General features: G+C 35.0%; 2 protein-coding genes across 4 annotated transcripts; one reads left to right on the top strand and one right to left on the bottom strand.

Moving 5' to 3' along the window:
- Positions 1-1285: 1285 nt before the first annotated feature.
- On the bottom strand, positions 1286-4297 carry Ocrl (Oculocerebrorenal syndrome of Lowe). Its single transcript, XM_089708729.1, has one exon. The coding sequence runs from the start codon at positions 4224-4226 to the stop codon at positions 1662-1664; it is 2565 nt and encodes an 854-aa protein (XP_089564855.1). The 5' UTR covers positions 4227-4297; the 3' UTR covers positions 1286-1661.
- Positions 4298-6475: 2178 nt separating this feature from the next.
- LOC149490858 (uncharacterized) lies at positions 6476-15164 on the top strand. 3 transcript variants are annotated; one of them, XM_089708711.1, is made up of 10 exons: positions 6476-6898; positions 7037-7241; positions 7587-7723; positions 9106-9226; positions 9594-9705; positions 10144-10382; positions 10953-11067; positions 12326-12501; positions 13395-13589; positions 14185-15164. In XM_089708711.1, the coding sequence occupies exons 1-10, from the start codon at positions 6639-6641 to the stop codon at positions 14344-14346; spliced, it is 1722 nt and encodes a 573-aa protein (XP_089564837.1). In that variant the 5' UTR covers positions 6476-6638; the 3' UTR covers positions 14347-15164. The 3 variants fall into 3 exon arrangements, with proteins under 3 accessions (XP_089564837.1, XP_089564830.1, XP_089564844.1); XM_089708704.1 differs by having other exon boundaries at positions 10950-11067; XM_089708718.1 differs by lacking the exon at positions 14185-15164 and adding an exon at positions 13676-13700 and having other exon boundaries at positions 10950-11067; positions 13395-13615.
- The last annotated feature ends 138 nt before the right edge of the window (positions 15165-15302 follow it).

Below are 15302 nucleotides of genomic sequence, written 5' to 3'. Positions count from 1 at the left end.
GTAACTTACAAGTTTCTTTAATACTAAGTTTTTACTTTTTTACCCGCGTAGCCATTGATAAACCCGCATAGATCCCGTTCCCGTGAGACACAGCCGTGAGATTTTTGGATTAAAATTGAAAACCTATTTCCTTCAATATTTATAAGTACCAAATATCATCTAAATCGGTTCAGTAGTTTAGGCGTGAAGAAGAGACAAACAGACAGAGTTCCTTACACATTTACAATAATAGTAGTGAAAGGGTAGGTAATTTTGAACAATTTAGGTGCAATTATGAAATTAAGTAAATATCTACTTAATACTTAATTTCACTATAATAAATGCCATAACAATCTATTTCTTTTCCAAAACAATCATATGGATAATATTTCCCACGCGACTTCCTATGAAATATTATTATTTTTTTACAATAAGGAAGGCACATTAAATAATAATGAACTTACACACATTCAAGATAATTTATTAGGTTATCGATAAATATGTGTAATCGATACATTGATACATCTTGTGTAGTAACACTACATATAAATTGTACATCTAGGTACAAAAGCTTCAAATTTTTAACATTGAAACATCTTTGATAATACTTTTATTATCTAATATTTTAAGAAGATTTTAAGTATACAAAATGTGACCTGAAACCTGGTGTAGAAAATAATTGAGTGAAAAATACTTAGGTACTTAATAAAGTGTAAATTTATAAGTAAACAGTTCTGAAACATTCATTATCTTTTTTTTCAAGGTTTGATAAAAAAAACCTATCGAAAGACACTGCTACAAAATTCTTCTCCCTTTGGGAGCACCATAAATTTCCTATATTTAACGTAAAGTTTTTAAATAATAATATTCTCTATTACCATAATAACCAAAAATCAGAAACAGTTCAAAAACACCTTCTAAGATATTTGTAATTTATTTATTTATTTATTAGACATGTAGAAATCTAGCTATTGGTTATTCCCCCAATAAACGTAATTATTCAAACAAAATATAAATGGCGGCCGTGTACTCGTCACATTTGGACATTGGCCGTTGGCATAATTTCGCTACGTTCCTTGGCGTGTAAACTTATTACAAAATATTTGTAAAAATACATCCAAAATTCCGAAGTAAAACATTGTAATGTACCAGAAAATAAAAGATACATTCGTTCGCAGAAAGGAAATCTATGGCCATGCAATTTGTCTTCTGCTAATGAATATGATGATTATTTACCTGTCCCTTTTTTATCTAAATAAATAATAGTTATAAATAAATAATAATAGTTTATCTAAATATCTAAGTAAATGTTACCTATTAGGTACATGTAAATTGCAAGTACAATAAGATTAGTCCGATTTACTTTAAAATTTTAACTAAAAAATGGCGACAATGCCTTAACTAAAAAATACTTGTTTTACAAATTAATATGTACCATTAAAAATTACATTAAAACATTAATTGGCCGCTTGCTGTTCGTTGGTATATAATTACTATTTAAATAATATATTGTACATATTATAGTAAGTATAAATATGTCATGTAAACATACAATGAGAAGATCTATATAATCTAAAAACTATAATAAATAATGACTAAAAACCACAACAAATAATATATGAATTTCTAATGGAGAATGTTTTGAGTATTAAATAGCTTATGAAAATAATTTAAAATAAAACCTATTTAGTAAAAATTAAGTCACTATGATCATGTACCAGAAAATGATACACAAATTGTGCCTTCTTCTTGTCTATGACCTGTTTATTAATTCTTGACTGGGGTTCTTGTACTATATTCGGATTGTCCCTTAAAAATATGGCGCCAAAAAGTGTTGACAGTGTCTTCGGATCCAGTCCATTTTCGGCACTGTGTTGCAACGCTTCTTGCAAAAATTCGCACAGATACAGAAAAACATTCTTTCTGAACTCTGGCAGCTCCATTACAATTTGCTTGCATTGTAAGTAATTTACTGATGCCCTTAGACAGACAGCCTGTAGATTGTAAGGAATGATTGGATCTGCTGTGCTTTCTAGTAGTAACAGCAAAGCCTCAGCAACTGAATGTATACTGCCTGGGACGGGGTCAATTGATCCATTGTCTAACCAGTCCCTTATTTGCAAGACTTCTGAATGTAAGCCAGGCTGCTCAAACAAGTTTGGCTCTTTCAACCCATGCAAATAAATATGATCAACTAAAAACCATATTTCTTTTGGTATTGCGTAAGTTGCTTGGGTGGAAACACATTGGTCTCTCTTATTCTCCAACTCAATCATTTTTCCAGCAGGCACATCTCTTATAGGCATGTTTAAATTAACAAGTACTTCAATAGAACAGCCAAAACAACTTCTTTCGTAGGTTCCATTGACTGTGATAAATATATCCTTTCCCCCATATAAATGTAATACCAAGATGTCATATAGTTTGTCGGTCCCATTATTCATTTTACAAGCAGATGTCTTGTTGATCAGGACTTTGAGCTGAATTTCACAAGTTTCATCAGCACATATACACTTTTTGTACGGCTCAACAATGAGCCACTCTTTGCAGAAGCTTGTTTCATCCAATTTCTTAATAAACTCAAATTCAACTGGTAGTTTTCCTGTATTCCTTATAGTTATTGTTCTAGTTTGCAATTCTAAATACTTAACGGTGCCAAAATCAACTTCAGTTACATCGACCTTCACTTGTGGTATTAACTCATTTTCTAACTTATCAAGTTGTTTTATAACTTCCTCATATATTTTCCTGTATTTCTCTTCATCAATTATTTTAATTTCTGAGCTAAATAATGCTGAAACTGGTTTATGATCACTTATATTTAAGGCTGGATGGCTTCTATATGCTAGTTGAGTAATTCTTTCTCCTTTCCAGAAAATTCTGTCGCACCAAGCTGGGGCTCGGTGTTTCTCACTAGAATCCCAATGGTCAGTCCCTGGATCATATTTATAAGTCGGTTTAAAAGTTATGGTTCCTTCATGGTATCCAGCAAATACATTGTTGTTTTTGTGCTGTTGTTTTAGCTGGTCCCACTCCAAGACAGGAGCGAAATTATTTTCATTAACCAATTTCTTCACGGCCATAGGATCCAATTCAGTTATGCGATAGTTGAGGTCACCCAACCAGTAGACGTGATCATGATCTTTGATAGCTTTGGGTTGCTGGTTGGTCTGCGGAAACCTTGTCCTGTTGCATATGTCTCTGAAGTCTTGATTGCGTCTTTCATATTCTTCAACATGTGCAGCTAGGTGAGAGTTCACAAAGCATATAGATGTGTTGTGAAAATCAAATCTTATGGCTACTCCACCCTTGTTTCCCATTTTACCCATGATACCAGTACCAACTGTGTCACAAACCACATTCCTGACAAAGGGAAAATACTGCTCTTTAATCAGGACAATAAGCAACATGCCCACAAGTCTTACTTTCTCAATTTTCACATACTTGGCTCTCTTATCAACATAATTCAAAACTGCACAGTACCATTCATCCTCTCTGAATGTTTGATCAAAGAGGAATGTCTCCTTTGACAAGTCAAGTTCTTGGAAACCCACAGCATATATATCTGGGGGCTCTTTTTCTACACTCAACCACCCTTTCAGTGGAATGACAGGAGATTTGTCGTTTACATTCCAAGTTCCACAGAAAATTGAGAATTTTTTAGTAAATGTATAATCTGATTCCTTGTCACTCATCTTCCTTTTTATCAAGCTTTCTCTTATGGCAACTGGAGCGGAGGTCTGCATATTGGAAATTCCACTTCTAGGAAGAATTATACTTTCAGTTATTATATCCTCCTCATTTTTTGTACTGTATTTTTTGAGCCATACAAACTCTGGTTGTGTCGGAATCTTGTTTACAGCTTCTATTCCTCTAAATAGGTCGTCAACGAAATTATCGACGCGCGTTGTCATTTGTATTTCGAACTTGAACTTATTATTACGAGACTGTAAATTCAGGTACAAGATTGCTTCAGGATCCGACGGTTTGTTATCGATTTCACACTTGAAACTGTTGTCTATAGGCAATACTATTTCTATCGATAAATCGGTGAAGGACTTTGGTGGGTAGCATGACGAGAATAAACAAAAAACAGCTTTCTCGTCCCCGTATTCTACGATGGCGAGAAGTCTATCTTTCTTCACCCAGTCTGGGTGGAGCACTTTTGCATCAGACAGAAAAGCTGTAACTTTCTCACTGGACAAAAATTTTTCTTGCACCACTGCTTTTATTTCTTCGTGATTCATTTTGATTCACACTGTTTATTAGCTACATCGAGAAAATACACAAACTAATTCGTTCTGACATAATTTTTATGCCATCGATATTTGATATTTAAAATTGACATTACAATTCGCGTTTGGAAATATAACCTGTCAATGTAAATAAGAGAGCTTTATATTTTGTGGCAGTTTATTTTAATTCATATTTCTTTGTACATAATGTAAACTACGATATTACAAATGTTCGACGTTTTGTTCAAGTTCGACTTTCTATAGCACAGCTGGGTCAAAGCGAGTTTAAATATTTATTTGTTTTGTGCGAGTGGCGAACTACAAGAATGCTGTTACTTGCTCTGTGCAAGAATGTACGCACACTAGTTTGCGATGACGCTCGTATGCGAATATTTCTGGCTTCGTGGTAATTTTGAAACCGGAATAAACCACGGAACAGAAAACCATGTTCAAATTTATAGCTTTTTCTTGGCTTTTTCATAAAAAAAAAGAAACAAAGAACTTGACAATTGACATTTATATATTTTATGAGTTACGTAGTTATGACATTGACTCGAGTAGTGTTGCCAACGTAGGCGAATTTTCGCCATTTAGGCTACTCAGAACGAGAATCGGCGACGAAAAAATCTAAAAGGCGACTGGTCGCCGATTAGGCTACTCTAGGGAAAAAATTTTGAAGTGAAACTTCTTTATCGGGGTTAGAAAAAAATTTAGATTTTAAATAGAACGTTTTTATCGGGACAGGTCACGCCGCACGGTTATTATTATTATAATTTAATATAATAAAAAAAAAATACTTAATTGTACTTTTTTTAGACGGATTTTCTGGAAATTTAATTCTATTACCACAAATTTATGCCCTCGACTTCACTTTTACTAACTCATTTTGAAACTAGATTATACGTCGTTTAAAATGATGGCCTAATATAAACAAATTGTACATGTTAGGTCTATTATAGAAACAAATTAAAAAAAATGTGTGCGTGTACTAGTGTACGCACGTAAGAAGTGAAACTTCTTTATGACCTTATTTTTCAAAAAATAATTTACTATATGCAACTTTACAGAAATACGTCGAATCACGCGTGGTAGGGATAAGAAAAAGATGGCGCGTAACGGAAAAATGTCACGCGTAACGAAAAAATGTTACACTAAATTTTTTTCCAACCCCGATAAAGAAGTTTCACTTCAAAAATAAAAAAAAATATGTAGTTTTTAAAATGTTAACGTTCATTTCAATAAGAGAGTTCATGTCCTAGAATCGGACACAGGCCGTTTTTGGAATTTATGGTCGAAGCTTTACGCAGACGCCAGATATTAGTAAAATTATTTGACTCCCGTCTATTTTGACGTTGTATTTCAATTAACCGATTAATTTACTAGTACTTGGCTGAAAAAAATACTCCAATATATTTAATTTTCATTCAAAAACAATCCACTCAAACACGCATATTTTTGTAGATTTTTTTTTTAAATTGCTCTAAATACAGCTTTTTTTTTATTGGGACTAGGGAAGCGCTTGACCACAACCTCGCCTGATGTTAAGCTGAGTTGTGGTCTGAGATGGAACGCGCTTCCCTAGAAGGTACCTTCACTCTTCACTTCAAGACCCCCTTATTGTACTCGTCGGGGAACACAGAACACAGGAAGCAGTACAGTCCCTCGCGGTTCGGATAAAAAATGAACTTAAGCTTAAAATGAACTCGCGCCACAGTATTACAATATACATTATCGTAATACTGCGGTCGCGCTCAGTGACGCGGACGGCCGGCTGGTAAACTACCTATATTATTCTTGCTCTGTGGCATGTCCGCATGTCTGTGGCCGCGGCCGGTACGCGTTGAACGGGAGTAACGCCACGCTCATAGCGTGTTCTAAAGATGGCTTATGTCTATTTACACACTGGAACATATTATAAACTAGCTGCGCTCCGCGGTTTCACCCCCGTGGCTCCGCTCCTGTTAGTGTTAGGCTTTAGCGTGATGATATATAGCCTGTAGCCTTCCTCGATGAATGGGCTATCTAACACCGAAAGAATTTTTCAAATAGGACCAGTAGTTTCTGAGATAAGCGCGTTCAAACAAACAAACTCTTCAGCTTTATAATATTAGTAAGTATAGATAAATTGATGAAAACTACATTTTATTTTATTCATATTGATATTTTGGTGTTTGGGCTACTTTAGGCTACTACAACTGAAATTCGGCGATATTAGGCTACTTCATGCATGAAAAACGGCGACATTAGGGCCAGTTCTGTTGGCAACACTGGTCACTCGACTCGATGTCAAAAAGAGTTGTTAAAAATATCAACATTTCATGTCTCAGGAATTTGTTGTTATTCATCGGGATAAATATATACAATTCGTTTTGAACATATAAGCTCTAGTTTCGAAGGAAACAGAATCCATAGAAGCAGTGCACAATGGGCGCACCGAGCGATTGGCAATTGGAATGTACTGAATTAAAGCAGAGAGGAGCTTATCTTCTTCAAACTGGTCAGTGGTCAGATTGTACGTTCCTGGTGGGTAGTGAGCCTAACCAGGAAGTGATAGCTGGCCACAAGCTTATCCTAGCGATGGCCTCGCCTGTCTTTGAAGCTATGTTTTATGGGGGCATGCCAGAAAGGAATGATCCTATACCTATTTTGGATGTTCAAATTGATGCTTTCAAGGATCTTTTAGAGTATGTATAGAATGGTTTATATAACATGTCTTTAATATATAGACTGTTCTAACTGTTCTAATAATAAATTTGAATTTACACACTTGAATTTACAAATTTGAATTTATAACTGTTCTAATAATACATTTCACTTTACAGATACATATACACAGGAAATATAAATTTATGTTCATTTGATAAAGCTTGTGAATTATGTTATGGTGCCAAGAAGTACATGTTACCTCATTTGGTGAAGGAATGCACACGGTACTTGTGGTCAGATCTTTATCCCAGGAATGCATGTAGGGCTTATGAGTTTGCTCGACTTTTTGACGAAAATGTTCTTATGGAAAAGTGTTTACAGGTAAAAGCATTTATTGCATAACTACTTATCTTAAATATATGTAGAATGTAGATTCAATGGATATGAACATGAATATTCATTAATTTACTCTTAACAATCAAATTAATTTCGCGAAAGGATTCTTGTAGAAAGCAAATATAAATGTTACACTTACATCTACAACTTTTTAAAGTATGTTCATAGTATAATAATTTTTATGTAAATTTATTATGCAAAAACTTGTACCTCTTTGATTATACACAATTCAAATTCATAAAAAAATTACATTATTGAAAAATTTTGTTACGTCAGCCAAAGTATAATGTATCATTTTCTATCTCTATACATGTTTTCTTTGCTTTTCAGATAATCAGTACAAATACAAAAGAAGTGCTAAACGACAGTAGTTTTGAGGAAGTTGAGCTAAATACAGTCATAACAGTGTTCTCTTTGGATCATCTGAATATTGACTCAGAAATGGATCTCTTTAATGCAGCTGTGAGGTTGGTTTTAATTTACTTTACCATTATATTTTTTAGATTTATCACATTGCAGCTCAATAAATGACGAGTTTTTTATAAATACAAAATATTTGATCATGAATGTGCATCAAACCCATTTCACCGACAATCAGAGGCGGCTCGCCCTAAGGAGCGCTGGTGCAGTGAACTCCCATAAATAATTATAATAAAATCATACTCCTTAATTTAATCATTAACATTAATTATTACTATTTAAAATCAATCGTAATCTTTAAAACTACTGTTAATACCAATGAATATATCCATCATTCCATCATCCCATACACCTGTATAATACCTACTGTATTATGTAACGCGCGAAGCGGTGCGCTCACGATTGCGCTCCAATGAAAAAAGATTTAGTACATTTCCTAATACGAAATCCAATAGGAGTGAAAGAGAGGGTTTTGCCAGAGCCCTGCGCGTGAAACAAAAGATTTTCTATGGAAAAGTAGCAAAATTCGGAGCGCCGCACCCGCAAACGTTGCCGGTTCGTTTTTACCGCCCGGCAGGACAGCGATTGCGCGCGATGTTGCCAGTTTCCACTTCTATAATATAAACAAACACTCGAGTCAACTTCAATGCACGCGCGCGATTCATGCAATTTTCTAATTAAAATTATAAAATACGTGTTGAAATAGCCTGTAGTTATCAGTATTACTTGTGAGTGTTAAAATGAACAATAATTATAATGTGGCGTTCATTAAAAAGTGTGATAAAACGTTACAAATTCGGCTTGAATGTAAAGCTAAGGGACCGCCACGGCCTGAACTTGATCTTACGCAAAAATGTACGACAAAAACGAAAACATATACGCGTGTGTTTAAATCTGAACAATATGTGAAAACACCGTGGTTGTGTGGTTGTGATGAAAGCAACAAACTATTTTGTTTTCCGTGTCTTTTATTTAAAGCGGGCGCGGCCGGCGGAGGTGAGAGTGCTTGGACTGAAACGGGCGTTGACGACTTAGCTCATCTTTCAATCAAGATGAAAAAACATTCACAATCTCGGTACCATTTGTTGAATGAACTGCAATTGGCGTCTATCGGTCTTGTCGCTTTAAGTTATAGATATTTTTGCACACCAAAAAGAAAGACGTATCACGTATGCATTTTCTTTATAAGTAATTTTTTGATAAATTGTACTGCTTTACACCATGTATTTTCAGTGTTTTATTTCAAGTGAACACCCATAAAATTTTATCACGAGCCGCCTCTGCCGACAATGGCAATTTTTTTAAATCAATTTGTAAAAATAGAATATAAAATCATAATACAACACTATTTTGTTACTATTTTTTAATGATCCATTGTTTATTATAATGCTGCATTTAATTTGATGATATGTATTATTTTTATTAAAAGGTATTCAAAAGCAATGGAACAGAAGAAAAACTCAGATAGAAGTACAAGTCCATCAAATGAGGGCCAGGCCCATGAGAGAGTTGAGAGCCCTGGACCTTCCACATCTAAAGAGAGTTCACAGGTATTAAAAAAAATATTTAAAAGAAAAAATGGGCTCGGTTTTAGGTCCCTATAAGATAACACAGTGAATAAATGTCATTACAATATCATTACGTTTTACCATCATAATATGATCATAATAATATGATATATTGATAATATCAACATCACAAAATTTGTGTTGTGGCTTTCAAACTCAAACATTTACTTATTCAATTAAACTTCTTTTAGAAGCACTTTCGAATCATCATTACATATTTTTAACATTTACCACCAATCACTTTAAGGCCATGACGCATTATAAACAGGCATTGTGTTGGTTTAAAATGATTGAAGTAAATATTTCTCAAAAGCCACACTTGCTCTTGATTTGCTTTAAAATTTTTCAGGTGGTAAATGTGGAAAGCAGTGCGGAGAACAGCCCAGCCGCAGCGGCGGATGCTTGCCGCTCTTGTGATGGTGATTCAAGCACACCTGCACCGGATACTAAGAAACCAAAGAGTAAGTATTTGTTACTTGATTATTTTTAAGAAAGTATTTTTTCCTCTAATATTTTTTAAGGAAATAATAATATTCATGTTTCGTATTATGTTCGTCATTTTCCCATAAAGCAATCTGCAAGTCAGGTACTTGATATCATAGCAAAGTAATAAAATTTTGATATAAATAGCAAAGCAACAACTTTTATCAGAAAATAATGGTACTTAAACAACAGAACAACGGTTCAGAAAATAATGGTACTTGATGGATTTTTTTATTATATTTTTTTACATACCAAATATCCTAACCATCAACATCATCATGAACTGAAATAAGTTCACGATGATGTTGACGTCTAAACTATTAATTACATTACGGTTTTTGATAGACCAATTCCGTATTTGAATTTGTTTTAGTATTGATCGCAGCTTTTTTCTATAATTTGATAAAACCTTCCAGCCCCGCCACCAGACAACAAACCGACCCTCCGCAGTGCGATAGAGAAGATCAGGTTCCTCACCCTCACGGCGCAGCAGTTCGCGGAGGGACCAGCCAGGTCCTCCCTGCTGACTGAGTCGGAGGCTTTCACGGTTCTGATGAACATCCTGTCCACTAACTCGGATGTGCCCATGCCTACTGGGTTCTCTACTTGTAGGACGCCGAGGAAACAGCTGATTGGATGCGGTCCTTCTTGTAACGTGAGTGCTTGATTTTGATGGAATCTGCTTTGGTTTTCTTGTTTAAGTGTTACTACATCTTAATATAATATATAAATCTCCTGTCACAATGTTTGTCCTCAATGGACTCCTAAACCACTTAACCAATTACATATAATAAAATTCGCACACCATGTGCAGTTCGATCCAACTTGAGAGATAGGATAGTTTAAACATGTAGGTACCAAGGGCGAAGCCGGGGCGGACCGCTAGTAATATTGTAAAAATCTATAGGGCTTTTAAATTGTAATTTATTCATTTCATAAATGTACAATGTTTTCTAGTGTTTGATTTATTGTTGTATTGACACAATAGTTACTCAGACAAATTAATCATTCGTAGTTTAAAAAATTTCATTTATATACTGCTTTGCATTCTCCCAGTTGATAACAATGGTGCTCGAAACTTTCTTTAAATGTTAACCATGATCACGGGGTTTTATCCAACATAAAAAATGAAACTAACAAACATAAATAAAATGAGAATTTAAAATCACAAAAAAATATATAAAAACGTAGAATGTAGACCTAGAAATATCGTTTAAACTAGCAGATGACGACGTTCGTGGTGGACACGCCGAGCCCGGTGGCGGTGGAGCAGGTGTGGGGCGAGGGCAGCCGCGCGCCGCCCGCCAGCCTGCCCTACCCGCGGCCCACTAGACACGAGAGTGAGTCACGCACACTCACATTAAAACATGTATGAAAAAAAAGGCGGGTTGCACTCCGGGAGTGCCGGCAGAAGTGAAAACTTGATTATTAACGTTGAGCATGTTTGATATTTTGGAATGGTATCCGTCTTACGCTTTTTCGATCAGGTCACGTGTCCTGACGCGAGTTTAAGATTTTATACCCATTACAGAAAAAGTGCTCAACGCCGCTAAAGAAGTTTTCACTTCAAAAAAACTAGACTCACAATTACACTAAGACCTAGCGCGCAAGAGCAACTTTTGTCTCCGCAACTATTTTGTCTCTCCCATCAACTCTATGGGGAGTTGCGTTGCTACTTGCGCGCACTTTCTTACTAGCTCATAGAGTTGATGGGAGGAGACAAAAGTTGCTCTTGCGTCACAGAATACATAATAGTAGCTAAACGCTACAGAACGGACACTCTCCGCCTCCCGCCAAAATTAAACACTTACCTTACCCCACACGATCAGACTAAAAATGGTCCACATTTTTCTACAAGGACGATACGCAACGAAGATTGACAACATTAATCAAATTGACTTAAAGTAATTTTATTATTTTGGATTTGTGATTATCATTTTTCGTAGAAAATGGTTAGATATTGTGCTGTTTACGGATGAATGTTGAATTATGATGAATATTTGCGAAATTTTTTACGCTAGTCACAAATGTGCCAACCATAAAGCGTTAACACACACATTTGCAGTCTCTACAGTGTGACTGTCAAAACGATAATTTTGTATGGAGTGTCCGGGGTGTGCTTGCGTGCTAGCTCTAATGATTGACTCACTGTGAGAGTCACATGATAAATTACTCATTTGTAGTCATTTCTTGTCGGAAGCAAAACTCTGCCTACGCGTCTATTAGGCAGAGTTTTATGATGAGCGTATACAATAGGCTTTTCATTTTACCGCCACGAAATAAAATGTTAATTCCTTAATTTTTTTTCTTAATTATAAACCTTATTTTTTTTTCTTAATAATAAAACTTATTTTTTTGGCAAAATACGAGCATTTAAAAAAAATATTAATTTGTGAAAAGATTTAAAAAAAAATGATGTTGACAAACATTCATAAAATGATATTTATCTAGGAATAATGGGGTTTTAATGAGAAACGTTGATTCCACTACTTTCTCGTCTTGCTTCTGAACAAAAAAAATGCCCGTTCGGACGCTTCGACCTTGAGTTTTGCGCTATCAACATATTTTTTTTACTTATATCGGTCGTTACTTCCGCAGACCTATGGCCAGTGCTAGGCATGGTATTAGACCACACAGAACGGCACGGTGGTGACCTGCACAAGATCTACTGCCGCCGCGCCGTGCTGCAGCAGACGGACTGCCTTAACACTAGTGTGCTCGACTGCTCTGTGACCTTCATGGTGGATAAGAACATATGCCTGCTGGGCGTGCAGGTGAGCAATATAAAACAAGTTGTAGTTATAAATGTTAAACATAGTAAGTTGGTTCAAAATCCAGTGTACAATATTACAATAAGCAAATTTTGTAACATAGCCATTCCATTTATAAATTGTTCAAGTTTATTTGGCTAACAGGTGACAGTTACACAGCCGATGCATTGACAAATTGTTTAAGTTCAATGACCTATCCCTTGACTGTTACATAGCCATTCCATTTACGAATTGTTCAAGTTAAAAGACCCATCAGCCGACTGTGATATAGCTATTCCATTTATAAATTGTTCAAGTTCAATGACCTATCACCTGACTGTTACATAGCTTTTCCATTTACAAATTGTTCAAATTACTACCTGTCGTCTGATTGTTACATAACCATTCCCTTTACAAATTGTTTAAGTTCAGTGACCTATCACTTGACGGTTAGATAGCCATTCCATTTACAAATTGTTCAAGTTCAATGACCTTGACACCTGACTGTTACATAGCCATTCCATATGTTAATCGCCCAAGTAGACATTAGCTGTCACATAATTTCATGTTTTGCTTATTTTTGTTGTTATGGAGGCAAAAAAAAAACATATATTTATTTTTCATTTTTTATTCATTTTGCTTTGCTTTACTATTCTATTATTAATGCTTAAATTTGTCGTATGGTAATGAAATTGCTTTTTTTGACAGCAAATTTTTACGACTCGCTTTGCATTTATTGTTATTTACAAAAACCGTTTAAACATTTTTGAAGTGAAACTTCTTTAGGCGCGTCGAGAGTAAAGTTTAAGGTCGCGTCATGGCAATACCGTCACGTCATAGATTGCGGCGGCGGATTTTGGTATCTCGAATCTTCTGCAAAGTTTCACTTCTGACACGTGTGCGTTTGGTACTCCCAGGTGCCAACGCAAGCGCCGAGCGAGGAGAACGCGGGCACGGGCGGCGGCGCGAGCGGCTACTCGGAGCTGCTGTACGCGCACCTGCTGGACGCGGACGGCGCGCGGCTCACCTACACGCACTACACCAGCCGCGTGCCCTACCGCCACCTGCTGGACATCCTGTTCAACCGGCCCGTCTACATCCAGCGCAACAAGGTACCGTGTCAAGTGTACACCGGAAGGTACCGAGTGTTCCTTGAGACAGGCAGATTCATAGCTTGAGAAAAAGTGACCCCAGATAGGTGGGAGTAACCATTGAGACAAGCAAATTCATAGACGGAAGTTTCAGAACAATTTAATAGTAAAATTTGTCATATGTGTGCTCGCAATAGCTAAACATAAATATGACTTACACAACTGATTCTAAATTAATAATAGTGAATTACCTAACTAATATTAACTCCATATTAATACCACGACGTTATTTATTGAAGTCAATAAAGATTATGAATTTTTTTTTATATTTCGAAGCTCAAAATGAAATCTGTGGAGGCACTATTGTTATCCGATAGAATAATCTTTGACTTATAATTCACAGGTAAAACCCAAGAAGCTTTTATCTAATACACTGGAGATTTCAGTATGAACATTAACTTGTAACAAGAAAATATGACCTTGAATGACGAAACATACAGGCGTCATTCAAGGTCATATTTTCTTGTTACAAGTTAATGTTCATACTGAAATCTCCAGTGTATTAGATATAAGATTCTTGGTAAAACCTATAATCAATGACACTTATATTCCACAGGTATACAAAGTGGGGATAGTGTTCAACAAAGTGGGTTGGTATCCGATGGGCACATGTACGCAGCAAGTGGCGGCGGAATCGGTGTTCTTCAACTTTGGCATCGGGCAAAGCAGCGATTCCGTACGAGATGGACTCATACGGTCTATTATATTCACGTACTAGACGAATTGGGACTTCCGAAAAAAATATGGAGTATCTGGATAACTTTAGGGGCAGGGTTACCCTATGCATGATGATTGAGATGAGCAATAATTATAACAGTGAACAGAATACAAATGATTTTTCACATCAATATAATTAAAACAAAGTAAAAACTACTACACTAGATTAGAGACCAGTTAGTTGTCTCTCAGTGAAAGTGTAGAAAAATGGAATAACACAGTAACTCAAGTAAAATACATTTATTTTCGCGTGTAGTTCAAGTTCCTATTAAGATCAAGTAAGAAGCTGAAAGGGTACATAGTGTTGCCATTTAATATTTAATCTAAATTGAAAACATAATTTTTACGGATTTTTAAAACAGTGAACTTTAAAAATAATTTTCTTATTATTTATTTTATTTCTTTAATTATGAATTAAAAAGATATAATCTTGTAAGATTTAACCGTGTGAATGCCTCAAATGAGAAATAAAATTTTACTATAACATAATTTGGTTTTTAGAATATTTTTGGACTAAATTTAGATAATCTTTGTTATTTATCTGGTACTGGTAAATAGCCCAACTTTTACACAATGAAGATCTCAACATTGGTGGTTTTTTTGTTTAAATTATAATGCATAATCTTATTATAAGTTATAATTATTTTGTATGGCATTTTAGTGTGATGTGTGTTTTTACTAAGGAAATTAAGTTGCCCCTTCAATTTTATACAATTGACTTTTTTTGTTATTTTAGCCTTCGTATTTATAAAATTATGTCAGAAAATGTTAGTTGTGTATGTAACATTGAAAAAGTAAAAATAAAAATGTTTTAAAACTTTGAAGTCTATTTTATTTTTTCTGATAGAAAAATAAATAAATAAATAAGCTCTCAAATAATAGTTATTTATTTATTTATTAAAATACTAATCACTGAATAATAAGCATGATAATAAATATCTTAAATGAATTAAAATG

This window comes from Colias philodice, chromosome 2 (genome assembly GCF_061535455.1).
Source record: "Colias philodice isolate Cphi_HAF_F1 chromosome 2, ilColPhil1 Martin Lab GWU primary, whole genome shotgun sequence".
NCBI lineage: Eukaryota > Metazoa > Arthropoda > Insecta > Lepidoptera > Pieridae > Colias > Colias philodice.
Note: the sequence above shows the minus strand (reverse complement) of the source record. Positions and strands in the feature narration are given on the sequence as shown.